Source organism: Arvicanthis niloticus, chromosome 15 (assembly GCF_011762505.2).
Source record: "Arvicanthis niloticus isolate mArvNil1 chromosome 15, mArvNil1.pat.X, whole genome shotgun sequence".
In the NCBI taxonomy this organism is placed as follows: Eukaryota; Metazoa; Chordata; class Mammalia; order Rodentia; family Muridae; genus Arvicanthis; species Arvicanthis niloticus.
Genome location: NC_047672.1, coordinates 16857455 through 16877580, shown reverse-complemented (window position 1 = coordinate 16877580; position 20126 = coordinate 16857455). Strand labels below are relative to the sequence as shown.

At 39.6% G+C, this 20126-nt stretch overlaps 1 protein-coding gene across 12 annotated transcripts in view; it reads right to left on the bottom strand.

The window, feature by feature from the left end:
- Window positions 1-17250, bottom strand: part of Ezh2 (enhancer of zeste 2 polycomb repressive complex 2 subunit) — a 57780-nt gene extending 40530 nt beyond the window's left edge. For 4 of the 12 annotated variants that reach the window (XM_034519654.2, XM_076913418.1, XM_076913423.1 and 1 more), the window contains exons 1-4: window positions 17116-17250; window positions 13120-13222; window positions 3298-3421; window positions 2276-2404 (exon numbers count right to left, since the gene is read on the bottom strand). In XM_034519654.2, coding sequence (XP_034375545.1) covers window positions 2276-2404; window positions 3298-3414 — 246 coding nt within the window. In that variant the 5' untranslated portion in view covers window positions 3415-3421; window positions 13120-13222; window positions 17116-17250. Of the gene's footprint in view, window positions 1-2275; window positions 2405-3297; window positions 3422-13119; window positions 13223-16965 lie in introns of all 12 variants that reach the window. The other 8 variants (XM_076913420.1, XM_076913425.1, XM_076913421.1 and 5 more) reach the window with 5 other exon arrangements.
- Window positions 17251-20126: the final 2876 nt, after the last annotated feature.

The window sequence follows — 20126 nt, the reverse complement described above, 5'->3', positions numbered from 1 at the left end:
TGTAACTTCAGCTCCAAGGGATCTGATGGCCTCTGTGGCCTCCCCAGGCACTATACGTACATGCAGTCACACACAGACACATCTACACAGAATTAAAAATAAAAACCTTAAAAAAAAAGAAAGAAAGAAAGAAATATATTCTAAATTAAAATTCTGTGGCCAAGATTGCTTAGATTATTTCTGAATCTCAATAATATAAGCAATATATATATATGTGTGTGTATGTGTACAATATGTGTGTGTGTATATATATATGTATATGTATATATACATATATATATACATATATGTATATATATGTATATATATGTATGTATGTATATATACATACATACATATATATACATACATACATATATGTATGTATATATATGTGTGTATATATATATATATATATATATATATATATATATATGCTTAAAATGCTCCACAAAAGACAAAATGTGAACTCTTTATTCTTTATCAAAATTACTAAGATAAAATATTCAAACCTTATACATTTACAAGGAACTTAAATGGACTCAGCAGGATGTGTGTGTGTGTGTGTGTGTGTGTGTGTGTGTGTGTGTGTATGGGGGTGGAGAATAAAGAACTCCTGAATTTATGAGGGAATGGGGAGGAACTGAGGGGGAGGATGGAAACCATGTAAAGAACAGGACTCCTGAATGAAATACTCAAAATGTTTAAAAAGGCACCAGACTAAGCTTTAAAACCAATGGTACAGAGAGATGGCTCAGTGATTAAAAGTACTTGCTGCTCTTACAGAGGACCTGAGCTCAGCTCCTAGCACCTACAAGGTAGCTTATAACTATCCATAACTCCAGTTATGGGATATCCAATACTTTGGATCTCTACAGACATAAGGCATGCATGCAGTCCATTCACATACATGTAGACAAACACTCATGTACATAAAATAAGCATTTTTTTAAAAGATGGGGGTCTCACTATATAACCCCAAATTTGAAATCACAAATATCCACCTGCTTCAGATGTGAACTACCATACCCCATTCAAAAGTAAATCTTAAACAAATAAACCTTGCAAAAGAATTACCTGAAATCCGTGTCTTAGAATGTTCATAGGCATAGAAAAGTAACCCTTTCACCCCTCAAGTACTAATGAAAGCTATTACCTCCAATATCTCTCTACTCTTTGATTTTCATGATAATGGGGAAAGTATCAGTATAAAGCATGTAAACTTATAATTTATACATTTGTAAAATTATAAGTCAGACTTTAAAGATTTGTCACCTAAAAACTATAAAGAACTAGGAACTTTTCCAAAATATGTATTCTCACCAAGACCACATTACCATGAACATCACCAAGTCACCATTAGTATATAGTATTATCTGTGAGAATGGCACTGAATCATCACAGAAGCCTTTGAAGCCTGTGTGTCACACAACATCCACAAGCCTCATGACAGCAAATCATGGCTCATTTATATTTTAAAATATTCACTGAAGTAGTTACTTTAGAATAAATAAGTGATCTCCATGTTTATGTATTCATGAATAATCTACAATAGTATAATCTTAATTCCAAATCACTTGCTTTTCCTTCAGTTTCCACTCAAGACCCTTTATCATGTCTTTCTATATAAAACAAGGCACCTAAACAGAAATGTTCAAACCAGAATCCTAATAAATAGCTCTCTTCTGTTTAGATCTCTGCCATTCCCCACCATCTCACTGACAGCACGTTTTGATGAGATATTTAATAATAGACTCTACCATAGGACTTTTGTTTGAGATTATAATATAATTATAACATTTCTCCCTTCCCTTACCATAGGATTTAATTTTATTTTTTGCCTTTCTTTGAAAATAAGATATTATCTGATGGTGATTAAGATCTCCCTCATAAAATGTAACTGTATAAAATGCCAATCTCAGAGCACTGAATTTTTTAAAATTCTCAGTCTTTAAACAAAATACATAATAAAAAGCTTTCTTAGATCATAAATATAAAAAGAAACATTTCTTACAACATGGCTAATTTTTATTAAGGAGACAGGGAGGAAAGGAACTATGAATTAGAAAGCCTTGCTCTAAGTAATACTAATCTGAGCGTTAAATCTAGTATGCCTAAATAGCCAAAACATATCCTAAACCACACCGAGCTGTTAAAAGAATTATTAGTATGGTAAGACTGCCACTGACACATGACAGACATCTTAAGTCTGTGAATTCTTCTCAATAAGCAATAAACATTCCAATAAGTAGAAAGCAAATGTGTTGGTAATTGTTGCAACACTGTGTTAACCAACCTCCCTAGTCCCGCGCAATGAGCTCACAGAAGTCATGATGTGCACAGGCTGGATCCTTCGCTGCTTCCATTCTTGGTTTAAGGTTTCAGTTCTTTCCAAAATTTTCTGACGATTGGAACTAAACATAGTCTTTTAAAAACAAATGAGAAATTGTTCATTGTTACAATACGTAGCATCTTTAAAGCAAGTTAAAATCTAGTGAATCATCAAAAAATACCATGACCAGGTCCTCAAATGTACACAGATTTCACACAATACACTACAGTTTTCCACACTCTAATAGTAAATACAAAAACATTGCTCCTACTTTCTTGTAAGTGAAAAGGGAACAGGAAATTATTTCCATCCTCTCTTTGTTTAACTTTGTATTTCAGAAATTACAATGCTTTAGAAACACAAAGTCATAAAACAAATGCCTTTGTGTTTGGGTCCTGAGTCTATACAGCAGTGCAAAGGCATACTGAAAAGACTGATTTCCAAACAGGCTGAATTATCCTTAATTTAAATATTTGCTATCATTAATGAGCATGATATATTTTTTCATTTTTTGAGAAAGAGTCCATGTGTCCCAGGATGATCTTGAGCTTCTTTATTTTGTATTACATTGTTGGTTCACGTGCCTGTCCATTACACACTGCAGCAGCGCTTGCTTCTATGGACCTGAGAGGACTGTGGGGATCAGTTCTCTCCTCCCACCATGACGGTCCCAAGGATCAAAATCAGGTCATCAGGCTTAGCAGCAAGTACTTTTACCTGATGAGCCTCTCATCAGTCCAGTCTTGAACTTCTTCTGGTCTATCTGCTTCTCCCTCCCAAGTGCTGGCATTGGAGGCCCACAGCACAGCACCAAACAGTCATGATGTAATTTTAACTAAGACAGATCAAGGACCATCGCTTTCAAGTCTTAATTGATTTTACTGTAAATAGGACCTTAACTGAAAATGTACCATTTCAAAGTAAATCTATTTACCTTGAGGGTGGAGGAAATTAGTTTCAATTATATATGCATTTTATGAAGTTACCTTCACTTCGTCAGCTCTTCTGAACCTCTTGAGCTGTCTCAGTCTCATGTACTCTGATTTTACACGCTTCCGCCAACAAACCGGTCCCTTCTCAGATTTCTTCCCAGTCTGGCCCATGATTATTCTAAAAGCAATGATTTCATATTATAATCACTTATCTAACCAGCTTGAATATGATCATTTAATCCCAAGCAAACTGATATCAACAAAACATTTTTACTGTTGATATTCGAAGAGAAAAGCTCATGTATTCTGTATAGCTAAATCCTGGAAATGTGTCACTGAATGATTTTGTTTGTTTGTTTGTTTTTGTTTTTTGAGACAGGGTTTCTCTGTGTAGCCCTGGCTGTCCTGGAACTCACTCCAGACCAGGCTGGCCTCGAACTCAAAGATCCACCTGTCTCTGCCTCCCAGGTGCTGGGATTTAAGGAGTTTGCTAGCACGCCCAGCTTTTAAAGCACATTTTTATTTATAAACACATACTTTTATCTATAAATCTTAAATAGTAGCAGGTTTACAGATATGTAATCTCATTATGGGAATTATATATACTATACCACAAGCTAGTTTTTACTCCACAGGGCTCACATTTTTAGAGTAAAAACATTCTTTAAGTTCTTAATTATTAAGGGTCTAGACAGATGGCTCAGTGACTAAGAGTACTTACTGGCTGTTCTCCCAGAGGACCCAGGTCCAATTCCCAGCACCCACATAGCAGTTCACAGAAACCTTTAACTCCATATCTAGGGGATCTGACACCATCTTCTGGCCTCCATAGTCATCAGGCACTCAAGTGATGCAGACATAACATGTAGGCAAAACACCCATATATACAAAATCAAGTCAAATCAAATACATTTTTTAAAAACACTGTTATAGAAACAATGTACAACTGAATGATCATATACCTTACTCCCCATGTCCACAGGCTTCACATATATGGGTTCAACAAACTTCTGATCAAAAATACTCAGTGGAAAAAAACTAAAACTAGGGGGAAAAAACCCAAAAACAAAAAAAAACACACACACCAACAACAAAATCTGAATTTGTTTCACACCAAGTACTATGCTCCGTCAATACAATAAATGAAGGGTAAGCACACACTGCTGTAGTCCCAGCCACTCCACATATCTCCAGCCAACTTCTAACACTTGGAGCATTGTCTACCCCACATCTTCCTCTCACTACATTACCAGGTCTATGACAGGCACCTCTATAGTCAATATGTGCAAACTTATGGTCATGTTCCCTAAACAGCACTATACAATAAACAGTGCAGCAACTTATGTAATAGCATCTCTGTTGTATTAGTTATTTTAAGTATAACAGACAGTTTGGAGTATACAGAAGATGTTCACAGGTTATGTCAATTACATTGCCATTTTATACAAAGAATCCATGGATTTTGGTATCCAAAGGGTTACTCCAACCATTCTTTCTCAAATAGCAAGGGATCATTCTAGTTGCAAAAGGTACAAGTGAAAAGGTTCCATTTACACATTAAGAGTAGAAAGTGCGGGCGGTGGTGGTGCACGCCTTTAATCCCAGCACTTGGGAGGCAGAGCCAGGTAGATTTCTGAGTTCGAGGCCAGCCTGGTCTACAGAGTGAGTTCCAGGACAGCCAGGACTACACAGAGAAACCCTGTCTCAAAAAAACAAAAAACAAAAAAGAGTAGAACGTGTACAGTAGGATAGTAAAGATAAACCAGGGCTGGGCGGCGGCGGTGGAGCACACCTTTGATTCCAGTAGTTGGGAGGCAGAGACAGACTGATCTCTAAGTTCTAAGTTTGAGGCCAGCCTGGTCTACAGATTAAGTTCCAGGACAGACAGGGCTACACAGAGAAACCCTGCCTTGAAAAACAAAGGATCAACTACTTTATATACACACACACACACACACACACACACACCTGATCACACTTCTCACTCCAAATACTGTGATGGTGTCTTCACTTCTTGTGCCACTTTTATTCACATGTGGTGTTTTGTGGGAAAGAGAAATGCAGCAAATACAAAGCAAATGCCTCTGCCTTATCTTTCTTTAGTTGCAGACTCCATGAGGCAATTATATGCAAATAAATATGGTAACTGGCTATAGTTCACCAGACGTATAACACATACTAGAGCCTGCACCTGAAGTCTAAATCAGTGTTCTTTTCTTATATGGGTATTAGAATCATATTGTCTCTTCAAGAGATTACAAGGACATTTCTGTCTAGCTATATAAAACGTTATGAATTTCCATTATCTCAGGAGCAATAGGAAACCAGAGTGTTGAGTCAAAGGGAAGGTAAGGTGGTTTACATTCTGAAAAGACCAAGCTGACAGCCATATAGAAACAGGAGAGGAAATAGGGGGATTGAAAGAGTAACTGTGTGTCCAGGTTAGATGTCACCACAGAGCAGTCTCTAGTTTTAGACCAAGCTGGAGACCAGAGAGAAAAGTGATCACTTAGATCCCAAAAACTGAGATGGGATAGGCCGGAGGAGGTCACTAGAGATATGCCTTTCAAAGTAAGGCCTTCTTTTCAGGAGCCCTCCTGTTCTCTCAGCTTCCTGTCCACCAGAAGGTGAAGACCTGACTCCTTCACAATTCCCAAATCCCACTGCTATCATATAGTTACACTTTAAAAATCCCAATTTTCACTGTACTCCACCCCCACTGTAAATCCTTCACTATCAAGAACAGATTTTACTCATTTGTAAAATCTCAGAGCCTGGCTCTTTAAAACAATGGAAGTTTATTAGTAATTTAAACAGAGAGTAATTTAAACCTGTACCTCATTAACACATCATTTGTAAAGTTTAGCTCTGCTAAGAGTAAGGTGATAAAGGAAGAGTGGCCATCCTGGACTATCTCTATGCAGAAGCCAGAAAGAAAAGGAAAGTGAAAAAGGAAAGGGGGAAGAAAAAGGAAATGTGCCAAACTCCCAAGAAACCAAGCAATGAGCATGAATCTCAGGGACACTTAGGACCCTGGCTGACCTGTCCTTTATCAGAACACTTGGGCCCTTCCTCAAGCAAATAAAATCAGTTTCAGTAACTATTTAGTTATATGAGGAAAAAAAAAAAAGCATAGAACCGATTCCTCCCCCCCCCCCAGCCTCCAACACACACCATACTAGTTTAGATTAGGTTTTCTAAGAATTATAGATGGTAGAAAAAAAACAAGACACTTTAAGTTCTCTGAATTTAAAAGTTAGTGTTGTTACCATATAGAATGTCTCTTTCTAAAGCATTTCATCCTTCAAATTGTCCTAATGAATAAAGCTAGGCGAAACACCCAATAAATAATTTGAAATTTTCTTTTCTAGAATATCTATGGTACAACTTTTACTTCTTTAGCTGATAAATTACCCAAGTACTGAATACCAGTAAGCTCAAACTAGCCAATTTATTTCCTTTTAATTTGTGTACTCATTTAAGGTTTTGTTTCTTGAGATAGGATCTCACTACGTAGCCCAGGTTAAACCTCAAACTGACTGCAGTCCTGACTCAGCCTCAAAACCGCTGAACTACAGGTATGAACCCTAAGACCTAGCTACATCATCCTAACTATTTTCTTTTTTAATGGTGCTAAAAAATTAAAGCAAGGCTTCACATACACTAAGCAAGTACATTACTATTGAACTATACCACTAATTTTGATTTTTTTAAAACACTAGTTCAAGTACCAGCAAGATGGCTCAGGGGGTAACAGTGTTTGCTGATGACCTGAAAATGAAGGAACCCTAATTAAACTATTGCCTCCATTAGATTGCCTGTAGGCAAATCTATGGGCTGTTTCCTTGATTAATGCTTGATGTGAGAGAGCTCAGAGCAGGGGAGGGGGATTAACCGGGAGACTATTTAAGACCTACTATGTACCCAAACTGTTTACCTGCCTTTAAGAGAACATGGAGGCAACAGATGAACCTCAAGGACATTATACTCAGCAAAACAAGACAGTCACAGCACAGACACAGTCCACCTCTAATCATACAAAGTATCAAAAGCACTAGGTTGATGTGAAGGTAATTTCAGTTTTTACATTGTTGAAATTTGTCCTTTGTTCCTGAAACACATTGTTAAATAAATCTAATTCTGTTATGCATCATTTCAATGTGTATTTCTCGCTTTAAGTCTTTTCCTATGACTTATTCCTTGCTGTTTTGGATTTATTCTGTACTACTTGAAATATGTTAGACAAAAAGCATGTTCAAGAGATTTTTCTCATTCAAGTTCAAAAGGGGTCATAATGTAACAAAGACAGCTGGAAACCTCAACACACATTTAACTAGTAATGCTCAAGAGTGAACCAGGAAGTTTTGCAAAGGAGATGGAGCCTGGAAGGAATGAGATGAATGGCCATGGGAAGCTGATAAAACAAAATGAGAACAATTATCTAAGCACCGTTTACAACTACATGAGAAGCTACCACAGAACTCAATGTGGACCATCCAAGTCATCCTGCATTTGAGACAAATTGGAAACATTCAGTAAGTAACTCATGTGCTGATGAAAAGTCAAAAGACTGTTATTTTGAGCTACACTCCTCTCTTAGTCTATACAACACTGATCCATTTCTCCACCTGACTGTGAAATGCAAAGATTATATACAACAACCATGATGACCAGTTTCATGGTTGAACCAAAAAGCTCCAAAGTAATGCCCAAAAGGTTATGGTCACAGTGCAATCCATTACAGCTTTCTGAATCCTGAAAAAAAAATCCTTACAGCTGAGATGTGTGCTCAGCAAATCAATGATATGCATCAGAAAGTACACTTGCAGCCAGCATGGCCGACAGAAAGGGGCCATAGTAGCACCTGACTGCACATCACACAACAATACTTCAAAGGTTGAACAAATCAGCTACCAAGTTTTATCTGATCCACCATATTTACCTGACCTTTCATTCACCAACTATCACTTCTTCAAGTACCTCAACAACCTCTTTCAGGAAACAAACTTCCACAGCCAGCAGGATACAGAAAATACTTTCCAAATGTTTGTCAAATCATGGAGTGTAACAATGCAACATTCTGAAAATCTCTCTTCTAATCTAAGGGACAAACTTTTACTCACACCCAGAGTTAATAATACATCTTGAAGTCACTCAAGACTTAAGACTGCTAGCCTACTGTGTATACAAACTGTTTACCTGCCTTTAAGAGAACAATGTAACAACCAACCTTACTTATCTTGGATTTCCCTTGGATCTGTAGAAGCCAGTGACTTAATTCCTTCTAAAACTCTGTGAAAGATTTCTTTAAAGTTTCCTATTCCTTCCTGTGATGCTTTCTGTGCATTTCAATAAATACAGAGCAGAGCCCTTTGTTACGGACATATACAGATGATACAACAGACACACACAGCTCATACAACCTACACACAACCACACAGAAGAAAGAAAACCATACACAGTCATACAACAGACACAGTCATTCACAAGACAGCCCTTCAAGCAGGTACAGATTCAGACTCACTCAATAGACAGAGGATGCCTGAAAGACACAGGAAGTATGAAGTAGAAAAACCACTCTCTTGGTTAAACAACTCCAAGAGGAAGTGCTTTTATTGCTTTCCTTAATGAAGGACATTGATGAATTATTGGTAACTCAGAGTTAATCGCTAATGTATTACAATCCACACAGTGGAGCACAGTTTTTAGTTTGTTTTATACACTACAGAAAAGAATGAAACTTACTTATATTCCAAGCATGATGGTGCATACCTTTAATCTCAGCACTCAAGAGGCAGAGGCAGAGGAATATCTTTGAGTTTCAGGCCACCCTGGTCTTACATAGCTAGAACTGTCAAAAAAAAAAAAAAAAAAAAAAAAAAAAAAAAAAAAAAAAAGGAAGAAAAGAAGGAAGAAAGAAAGGAAGAAAAAGAAATAAAAGACAGAGAATTGTGCTGGGGGAAAAGGTGTAGACTTAATGGTTCTTAATTTTGATTAATAAATGTGTTTGAATCTAGTTATAATGATTTGAAATTCAGCCCAAAACACAATTCTTTTCACACCAAAAGTCAAAACCATCACAGGAAGAAAAAAAGAAAAAAAAAAGCAAAATAGTACTTCCCAAAGGTTGTGGACAAAAGATAAAAGTTCTAAAGATCTGTTATACATCAATGTGAATATACTTAAAATTACTGAACCATACACTTTTAAGAAGTAAATATGCAGGCTGGACAGACGGATCAACTGTTAAGAGTAATGACTGCTCCTGCAAAGAACCCAAGTTCAGTTACCAACGTATCGGGTGGCTCATAACTCTCTGGAACACAAACTCCAGGGGGATGTGATGTTTCTGGTCTCTGCAGACAGATGACCAGGATTCAGTTCTCAGCACCCACTCCATGGCAGCTCACAATTACCTGCACTTCTGGTCCCAGGGATCCAATGCCTCCTCTGACCTCTGCAGTCTCTTACACAATATAGACACATAAAATTATATATTTTAAAATATATTTTTGTAAGAAACAAAAATATGTGGTTTTATTGTAGTATTGTGCATTAAACCCAGGGCTCTGTATATACTAATCATCAAACTATATCCTGAGCACCATTCTGTGTGTGTGTGTTGTTGTTTTTTTTAGCACAATAAAGAGTAAAGTGGTTCACTTAGGGATTTCATGTGCACTAGGCACAGTAGAGGTTCAACAAATAATAATTAGTTCTATTGTTCACAAGCACATGGTTGGTACCCACATGTCTGCAAACAAAATACACTTAAACTACTACAGACTATAACATTAAACACTAGAAGGAAGACTTCAGTGATGGTTGATGGCAGCTCTCCCACTCCTTAAAGAATATCAACTATCTCCCTTAGTTTTTTGTTTCTTTGTTTTGTTTCCAGTCCTTTTCAGCCTTTGCAATTTAAAAAAAAAAAAGTACTAAAACAGATAAAATGTTTTGTCTTGTTAACACTTTTTGTTTAGCTGAAGATAATAACTTGAAACACTTTGCCTAAGTTTGGTTTCTATGAATGCACTTGGTCACTAGGTAACTTTGCAGACTTGTCAGTTTGTTTCCTTACCCATGCTCCCCTCCCACTTTTTTTTTTTTTTTCAATCACTAGGATTTCTAAAACTTTTCTGGCTTTAATCAACAGTCTAGTAAGTACTTAAAGGAAATTCTTGTCATAATCAATAAAATAAGTTAGTATAATTCACTATGTGACAGAAAATGGCCATGTAAAACTCACTTGCTGAAACCCTGTTGCAGACTTCTATCTTCAGGAGGAAGGGCACTATTTAACAATTTGAACCTTTTTGCTGAGGTTACCCAGATCCTCTTCTTCAACACACCCAAAAAGATGACACTATGCCAAGAAGTGAGGTTGGTTCCTGGGCCCTAGTAACTTTGCCAGTCAGCAGCAAAAGCCAGAAGACACCACCGTACCCTCCACTGAGCAGCCCAAACAGGTCATCAGTATGTCTGGCAGCTGGCAATGATATTATGAGCCTCTGCCAGGGCAGGTGTACATGGCTAGTCCAACAAACCCAGTACAGGCTGGTCCTCAAAAAAGGTGGATTAGCTTCTTATGGGCCCTAGTTTTACCAGTGCAATGGTGAGAGGTAGTTATTTCTGGAGACTTTGGGAGTTTGGGAGCCTTTGGGCCTCCTGGGTGTGTGTTACCTAGTGATCATTATTCTGGGTTTTAAGCATAGAGGCCAGTGACCGACAGGAAAGCACAGGCCCAGATTGGGAGACTCTTCTAGCCAGCTGTGGAAGCATCGTGGTGCTGGGCCAAGGGGACTAGATATTTTCAGTAAAGCACCATATGCCTCAATTTTTAAAAAAATGTTGGTCATAGATTAAATAATTTTTAAAATTTTTATAATTTTCAATATTTTAAAATAATGATTTGACTTTCTGCTAGAGAAAAGAGCTCTCAAGTTTTCAGGTCACTGTCAATATGAACCTATATATGCATTCAACCTCACAGCCCACCTAGGTCCTATAACATATTGCAACAGGGCCACGTGGGTAAGTGCAGCTCTCACCAGCCATTACGGAAGTTATTCTTTGCAACAGATGGAGAACACTTTAGAAAAACACACTAGGTCAAAATGCAGAGAACAATTAAGAGATCATGTGGTGCTCAGCCCAACTGAAACATCTACAACTTCTGAGCCTAAGGTTCGGGGAACATATCAGAAAAGGGGGCAGAAAAAATTAAGACCCAGAAGACAAAGAAATCTGCTGTGACATTCTATCTCCTAGAAATGACAAGGAAGCTTCTTCACCCACAATAACTCGACAATACAGCTGCCTAAACAAGACCCAAAGACAACAATAAACAACAATAAACATGCGAACATGGAAGAGGAAATCTTACGAGGTGACCCGCCCTAAACAAAGAACTATAGGCAATTAAAAATTGCTGAGAGTGGGAGAAACAGCCTTCCCCCAGGATGAGCACCCTAAATGGGTGTCCACTAACAAGTGGTCAACCTGGAAATCAGGTACATACGAGTAACACTAAATGGACTGAACGGGTTATATTTATATATTGAGGTAAATACATACACAACAGTAACAAAGGAAGTGACCATGAACACGGAGGAGTACATGGGAGAAACTAGAGGGAGGAAAAGAAAAATGATGTGATATTTTTATGCTTAAAAATTAAGAAAAAAAAATCAATAAAAAAATATGAGCTGGAAAGATGGCTTAGCAGTTAAAGGCTTCTTGCTCTTCCAGGGGATCTTAGTTCCATCCTCAGTAGCCTCATGGACAGCTATAATTGCAGTTCCAGGGGATCTGAGGAAGGTCTTCTGGCTTCCACAGGTTCCAGACAGAAACATTGTACATATACATACATACAAGCAAAGACTCAAACATATAAAATAAAAATAAATACATCTTAAAAATAAATACAAAGTTGCTTCTGTTTTATGTCACTTAGCATAAGGTCCTCAAAGTCCATGCAAGTTGTATAGCATGTATCAGAATTTCACTCCGTTTACGTCAGAAATATCTTACTATACATATGCTTTCACTGCATTTTGTTTCTTCATCTGCTGATAAATTAGTTAAAAATGAGGTAACAGCCGGGCAGTGGTGGCACACCCCTTTAATCCCAGCACTTGGGAGGCAGAGGCAGGCGGATTTCTGAGTTCGAGGCCAGCCTGGTCTATAGAGTGAGTTCCAGGACAGCCAGGGATACACAGAGAAACCCAGTCTCGAAAAACAAACAAAAAAACAAAACACAAAAAATGAGGTAACATGTCACCAGTCACCATAATTTTAAAAAATTTGCCAAAAAGTAGATGGTTTAATATCATAGTCATAAATTGCTTAATGACAGGATTATATTACACCTGGAGTGTACTATATATGTACTGAGATACAACAATGTCATTAAGCAATAATCTTATAGTACTATGCTGATATACATGTATCACTGACCAAAACTTCATTATACAGTGCCTGAGTTCACTGTGCAGAAATTCCTTATCTCACTTTGTTTCCGCCATACTTTTGTGTCACAGGGGTATATCCACAAAGTATAGAACTATGTGACCATTTTAGAAATGTATCAGCTTCATGGGCTGAAGAGATGGCTCATTGGTTATGAGTGCTTGCTATGCAATCATGAAAACCTGCATTCTGATCAGCACCAGATTAACAGCCAGGCATCTTGGAAATCCCTGTAACTCCAGCTCCAAGGCATTAGAAACCCAATTCTGGCTTCCTGTACACACACAAACACACACACACAAGTAAATAAATAATTTTAAAACTTTTACTATGTGGGGATGGGGTGAGAGGGTAGGTGGGGAGAGTGGCTGGGGACGGTGATATGGAAATCAAAGGACAACTTACAAGAGTCAAACAGCTTTCTCCACCATGAAGGTCCAGGATGAATCAAACCCAGGTCATCAGACTTGGTGGCAAGCACTTTTGCCCACTGAGCTATCTTGACAGCCTATTAAATAAAAATTGTAATAGAAAAAAAAAATGGATCAGCTCTAACTTCTATAACGTTTGAGACACTACTAGATTTGTCTCTACTTTTGCCATTAAGAAATAATGAGGAGCAGGTTACAGAGCTGCACAGCAGTGTACAGGACCATAGAAGAATGATGAAGAACAGCCCAATAAGTGACTTATAATTAGTCACTGCTTCCTTCAATCTTAGCTTCAAAACCTACCTGAAATTTATTACAGTAAAGAACTCATCAATTCCAACAAGATATCCTTCAGTTAAAAGACTTGCCACCTTCATGCCAAGCACAGTGGCCAGTGGCACAAGCCTATCATATCTGAGTACCTTAGCTATTCAGGAGGCTAAGATAGGAATATCAGGAAAAACTAATAGTTTGAGAGCATTCTGAACAACACAGCAAGATCTACTTCAGAAAAGATAAAGAGCAGAACATGATAGTGCACATTTATAAACCTAGCACTCAAGAGGCTAAAGCAAGAGGACCTCAAATTCCAGGTCAGCCACAGCTACAAATCAAGACCTGGTTAAAAAAAAGAAAGGAAGGAAGGAAGGAAGGAAGGAAGGAAAGGAAAGGAAAGGAAAGGAAAGGAAAGGAAAGGAAAGGAAAGGAAAGGAAAGGAAAGGAAAGGAAAGGAAAGGAAAGGAAAGGAAAGGAAAGGAAAGGAAAGGAAAGGAAAGGAAAGGAAAGGAAAGGAAAGGAAAGGAAAGGAAAGGAAAGGAAGGCAGGCATAGTGGCCTATCCTAGCACTCAAAAGCCAAATGAGGTAGGATTGCCTCAAATTTAAGGCCTGACTGCACTACATAGGAAATTCAAGACTAATCTGAGCTGCACAGCAATTAGAGAGGAAGACCTAGCCTGTCTGCTTTGCCAATTTCTTTATTGAGAGAAAATATGTAAGCCCATGCATGAACATATAAGATAGCTTTTGGGGGTCAGTTTTCTCTTCCACTGTGAGTTCCTGGAATCAAACTGGTTTCATAGCAAACAGTTTTATCTATATCTCACTGTTTTCCAAATTTCTTTGTCAAATTATTTCACTGTATCTTTCCAATTTTCTTAAATCACCTGGTTATTAAAATCTCTATTCTCTGGAAACTACCAGCCTAGGTGTTAGGCAGACAATCAAAACTAGGACGGAATCTCTGTCCCACAGCACTTATACAGTATGTAGCATAAACAAGCGAACAATTTGATACATGTTATAATAAAAGCATGAACAAAACCCTGTGAGTGTCTGAGAATTCTGGGACAGCATCTCTAAAATAAAGCACATAATCTGATGGACCTTCCTCTGAATTTAATGCATTTTTCCTTTCTACCCATGCTCCACTGTATAAAGATTTTACCAACCTATATCTATTTACAGAAAAACTCATCATCTATATACTGACATAAAGACTTAAAGCTAATCTATAAACCATTTCTAATTAGCCCATAAATCGTTGTATCAGCAGAAAATTTTCCTTGTTGGTTTTTTTTTTAAAGCAAATCAACTTTCTTCATTATTGTTCAAAGGCTAATAATTAAAAAAAATCTAAACTTCTTGAGCATATAACCTCAAAGGATAAAGGACATCTTAAAGCAAACGAATTTTGGTGTGATTTGAAAAATCTGATTAAAACCTTTATATAGCCAACACAAAGATAAGCACATGTATCCATGCAAGAAAAATCAGTACCAAAAAACACTTCTAACTACACAAGTCAACAAGTGGCTTTTTCTATCTCTATTTAGACTGCCTAAACATACTCTCATTTCTATCAAAACATAGGGCAGAAATTTCAACCAATTATTCAAAAAGATTTTAGGAAATATATGTGGCAAGTACAAAACAGCAAATGCCAACTACAGGGTAAATCACATATTCAGGCAAAACTGGAATTTTAAAATTCTAAACACCCAATTTTCTACCAAAATTCTATACAACTAGCTCACCTCATAATGAATGAGACTATCAATAGGATTTTAATGTAAACATAAGCTTTACGTTACAATCTCAACATTTAGAGCAGCACCTGGAATGTCTGTTCCAAGATGCTCCTGCAAATCAGAAGCAACAGAAATTTGACACTGCATTTCTTTGTCTCCGTTCATATGAAGCCGTAAATTATCAGATGTATTTTAGGTTTTCATTAGATGAAACAGTGCAATAAGAAGAGTCTGTTCTTTTCTTTTGTGTTTTTAAAGAAATATATTCAAGACCCATCAAAATAAGAATTTAGGATGCAATTTTCCAAAGTGTTTCATTCCCTAATACACCTCCCCAAAGAAAAAAAGCAGGATTCTTTTCGTTTAAGACCAGAATCCAATCTGTTTCCAACTTAAGAGAACAAGAACAGAAAATTAACTCTAACCTAAATATTTCCATTCTTTTAAGTAAAATTATGAGACTTTTATTTCTAAATATGAATTTACTGCTAATATTCTTTAATGAAAAATAATAGAAAATAAATTTTAAAATCGCCAAAAATATGAACTACATTCAACTGTGTCAGCATTAGTATTTTTCAAATGTTTTATGTGCCATTAAAAACTCATCAAATTAAACTGATAATGACTTTCCTGAAACTGAAAAGGCATCGTAGCGTTGCTGTACGACATTTTAAATATCAAAGACAAATTTTTACTTCAGATGCATTTAGATTCTACAAATTCTATGTTAATAAACAAAGGAAGTTTCTTTGAATTGTGACCAGAATACACTCGAATTTCTTAGGCAACGTCTTTTCTGACTCACCAAAGCTATTGTTCACTGGAAACATGACCCACTAAAAAGAAACTGTCAATCCTACAGTGTATACCCACTTTCTCGTGGGTATTTTATTTCGATCATCTAGTTCAATCATCTCTTCCACAACCAACCCCTGGAGATTTGGGGAATAATCACTGAGTAAATGACAGCTGATTTCGTTAGCACCTGTCGCCATTCTCAGAAGCACACAAGTTAGCCAAACAGCCCGTAATTTTTTTTCAGCTTTTGATTCTTTAGAAAGTAGAACTCACAAGTCGTTCACCAAGTTTTCCGAAAGCCCGAGCTTTCTCAAATTCTCCCATTTTCAAAAAGTAGCCCTGCAGCACAGGATCTGGTGCGTGCAAGGGGGAGGGGGGCTGTACAATGAAGTGAGAGAAGGGAACACAGCTGGACACTTCATCGAACTTAGCACAAAGCCAGGCGAGGACATTGGCAGCCCGAGGCTGTGGGAGACTCCCGGCTCTCGGGGAAATGCCAGCCGCGGGGCTAAGGGAGTTCCCACATTGTGCTCAGTCCCGCAGCAGCAAGGCCAGGCGTAGGTCGCCCCCCAGCAGGGCCAGGCAAGGACCAGCCCTGCCCACTCGCGCTCGCGTCGCGCCTCCCCACCCGCGCGGCGGGAGCTCCAAGTGTCGCGTTCTCCCCTCCCCTCCCGAGACACAGTCTGTCCTTTGTCTGAGTGCAGACTCTCGACTCGGTCCCACCAACTTGTGTGTATGTCCCGTCCTACCCGGGCGCTCCCGCCTCCCAGCCACACAAAGGAGACTTGAGGCTCGGAGCTGCCGGCCCCGATCGGCCACAGGAACGCCCCCAGCCCCGGCCCGGCCGGTCCAGGCTCCGGGACAGAAGCCCCCACCACCGGCCCCCGCCCGCCCGCATCTGCTGGAATCCACAGTCCACTCGTGGGACCGCGTGGACCGGCCCGCATCTCACAAGCCCTCAGAAAGCTGTCCCCTAGCCCTCCCTCCGCACCTACAAAAGCGGCGCTCGAGTGAGACCCGCTTGGGCGATGCCGGAGACTGGCCAGGCACTCGCGCGGAGGTCCCGCGGTCGCCGCCGCCGCCCCGGGGCGCGTTCCAGACCCCTGACTGCCGACCACCGGCGGCCGACGGCGCGCACTACCTTCGTCCCGCGCGCCAGCCCGCGCCTCTCCCGCGCGCCGCCCCAACGCGCCGCCGCCGCCACCGCCGCCGGGACTCCACTGCCTTCGATGTCCCACTGGGTGTCGGACGCGACCGGACCGAGCGCCAAACGCAGCAGCCCAATCGCCATCGCTTTTATTTGGCCCCCCCAGCACTATCAAGCGCCGCCCCGATTGGAGGATGAGAGAGGGCGCCCGTCCAATCAGAGGGCCGGACGGGCTGGACGCCTTCCAAGCGAGCCCCAGCTCAGGGAGCGCGAGGCTCGCGGGCGCCAGCGCCTGCGCGAGTGACAGGACTTGCTGTGGAGAAGGCGGCTTGCTGGGTGGAAGCGCCACAGTCGCTGTCTTTGTTCTTTTGCCAACGTGCGGTACCTCTCAGGAAAGCCATGGACAGGCGGGCGGAGACAGGGCACTTGGCGGGACCCGAAGCCCGCTAAGGGCAGGAGGCGGGGAGGTCGGGATGGCGGGAACCGGCTGGGGGGCGGGCCAGCTCTTGGCGGGAATGGGCGCTGAGTAGTTCTCGGGAGGGGGAGGGGAGGGGAGGGGAGGGGAGGGGAGGGGGCGGGCGCCAGAGCCAAGTTTGAAATAGTTCAAAACTCGGGTTGGTAACGGTCATAACCGCCGTCTTCTCCTGGCGTGCCATACTGGGCCCGGGGTTCCACACTTGTTGTCGCCACGGGCAGGAAGGCGCGTGGCGGGCCCCACGGGGGACTCGGTGCGGGGCGGGACGGGCCGCGCTGCTCACGGAGAGCACCGGTAGGCCGAGAAAGTTAGTGCGGCTCCTTTCGGCCCCTTGGAGGCTTTGGCTAGCAAAACCGGTGCCTAATGCCCTGACAACGTACGAAAAAGCGACATTTCTCTGAAAGGCCTTCCACTCTATGTCTATGGGTCTTAGCACTTATCAAGGTTTCAAGCTGTTTATTAACAACTTTCGAGAGCTCCCCCCATGTTGCCATGTTGTCTCAGCAACGTGTAAGGAAGTTTGCAACATTTGTCAATGGCCAGACAATCTTGGAAGTCAACCTTTCTCCCCTCCGAGGATAAGAAATGTGCTGCTTATACAGTACACAGCCCCCTCCCCTCCCCGCCACGTTTCATTTATCCGGCAATGGAGTGAATAACGATATTTCAAATTTACTTTTAATAAGATGCATCTGTATGGCAAAATACCACAGACCCGTGAAAACAGGTTCAACAATGAAGAGTTCAGACTGATAATTTGTAACACTCTAAAAGTTATGTATCTGTATTGGCCATGGTTCTCTAGAGGAACAGATTGAATGAAATGAATGAATGAGTGAATGAATTCATTCATTCCTTCACTGATAGAATAGAGAACTGAGAATGAATATATATGTATATAGATATTCAGAATATGTATAGAGAAGGAATATGTACATATTCCTTCACTGGCATTAGCGCACACATCTTCCGGTTTCTTTCAGCCAAAGACATCCAGGCTTTGTAGATGAATAACTAGTGGATTCTTGGGTTTTCTGTTAGTAGACAGTCATTATTGGACTAGCTGGATCCCAACCTGTAAGCCACTCCAAAATACGTGTGTGTATGTAAACAGAACGTTCAAGAATCCACTAGTTAAGTCCATAAGCCTGGATGCCTTCAGCTGAACTTGATTATACGTATACCTGAAACTCAGTATACGTTATACATTGGCTCTAATGCCAATGAAGGAATGGGCTTGTCACCCAGAGTGAGGACAAGCAGGTGCAGCTTCCCACCTTAAAAGATCTGCATTAAAAGTCAAATGATTTAACTAAGAAAAAAGCTGTCACAGATATACCCTGTATATCTGGTTTTTAGTTAACTCTTGGGTTTTAATTAATTCCAGATGTAGTCAACTGACAACCAAGAATAGCCATCACATCATGCAGTTCCTCATGTACAGCTGAGAAATATATATATAATCTATAAGATTGGGAGAAAATGCACTTATGTTCAAATGAAAGCAAAATATGAATAACTCAAAGCGTACTCTATAATGTGACAAAGTAGCAGTCATCAATATATTAACCTGTTATGGTAAAAATGCTATTCAATACATCAGCAACTTACACTTGCTTTTTTTTTCTTTTTTCAGTAAGCAATTTAGACTTGAGATAACTGCTTATCTTGAACTTTGGGTTACTATATTATATGTCCTTTAATATTAAGTATTGATAACATTTTTATAGAAAAAAATCAAATTTATATTAGGGACCATCAGTATATAGATGGAGCTTCTAAAGAAACCGAAGAGTTGTGGTGAAAATTGTTAGGTGTTAAGAAGCAAGAAATGTTAAATATTTAAACAAAACTGTTTTTAGAAAAGGACATTTTAGACAGCTCCAGAAAAAGCACAAGACCTAGAATGGATGGGGCAACAAAAGTTGTTCAAATAGACATGTACAGTCTACATAGAGAATATATTTGGAGCTGAGTACTGTTATTTAAAAGAGTGAGCAGAACTAGGTGCTTCTATATATTAAGTGTGTACTTACTTATAAAGGCTAGGTTAGACTGGTAAGGCTGAGTGAACACCAGTGAATCACCATTGCCTTAGTTCTGTGATAACTTTAAGCAGCTACTAAAGATAGTTTAGGTTATAGTGATGGGCAGAAAAAAAAAATGGAATAACTGGACTTTACAAATGAGTTGTTTATGTAGATAGGATTTGGTATCTTGCAACAGTGTTTATGAAGGCCAGGAAAAATAGAAGAAAAATATTTAGGCTTTGCTAGGAAGAAAAAAAATCTGAAGATTTCTAAAGAAAATTCAGGCATGTCCTACAAACTTTTGCAGTCACTTCAGTGAGAGGGTGGTGTTTGTTTTGTTTTTTTAATGTATGTGAAAAACACCATCCATGTGTGTGTGAATGCTAGCTTCTAAGGGGACCTACATGAAGTAGAAAACCACGTAAAATAGGTGAAAGGATGCGAGTCACCAAGATTTGTCAAGACACTGGTGGAAGTCATCCTGGTCTTTTAAGAGACAA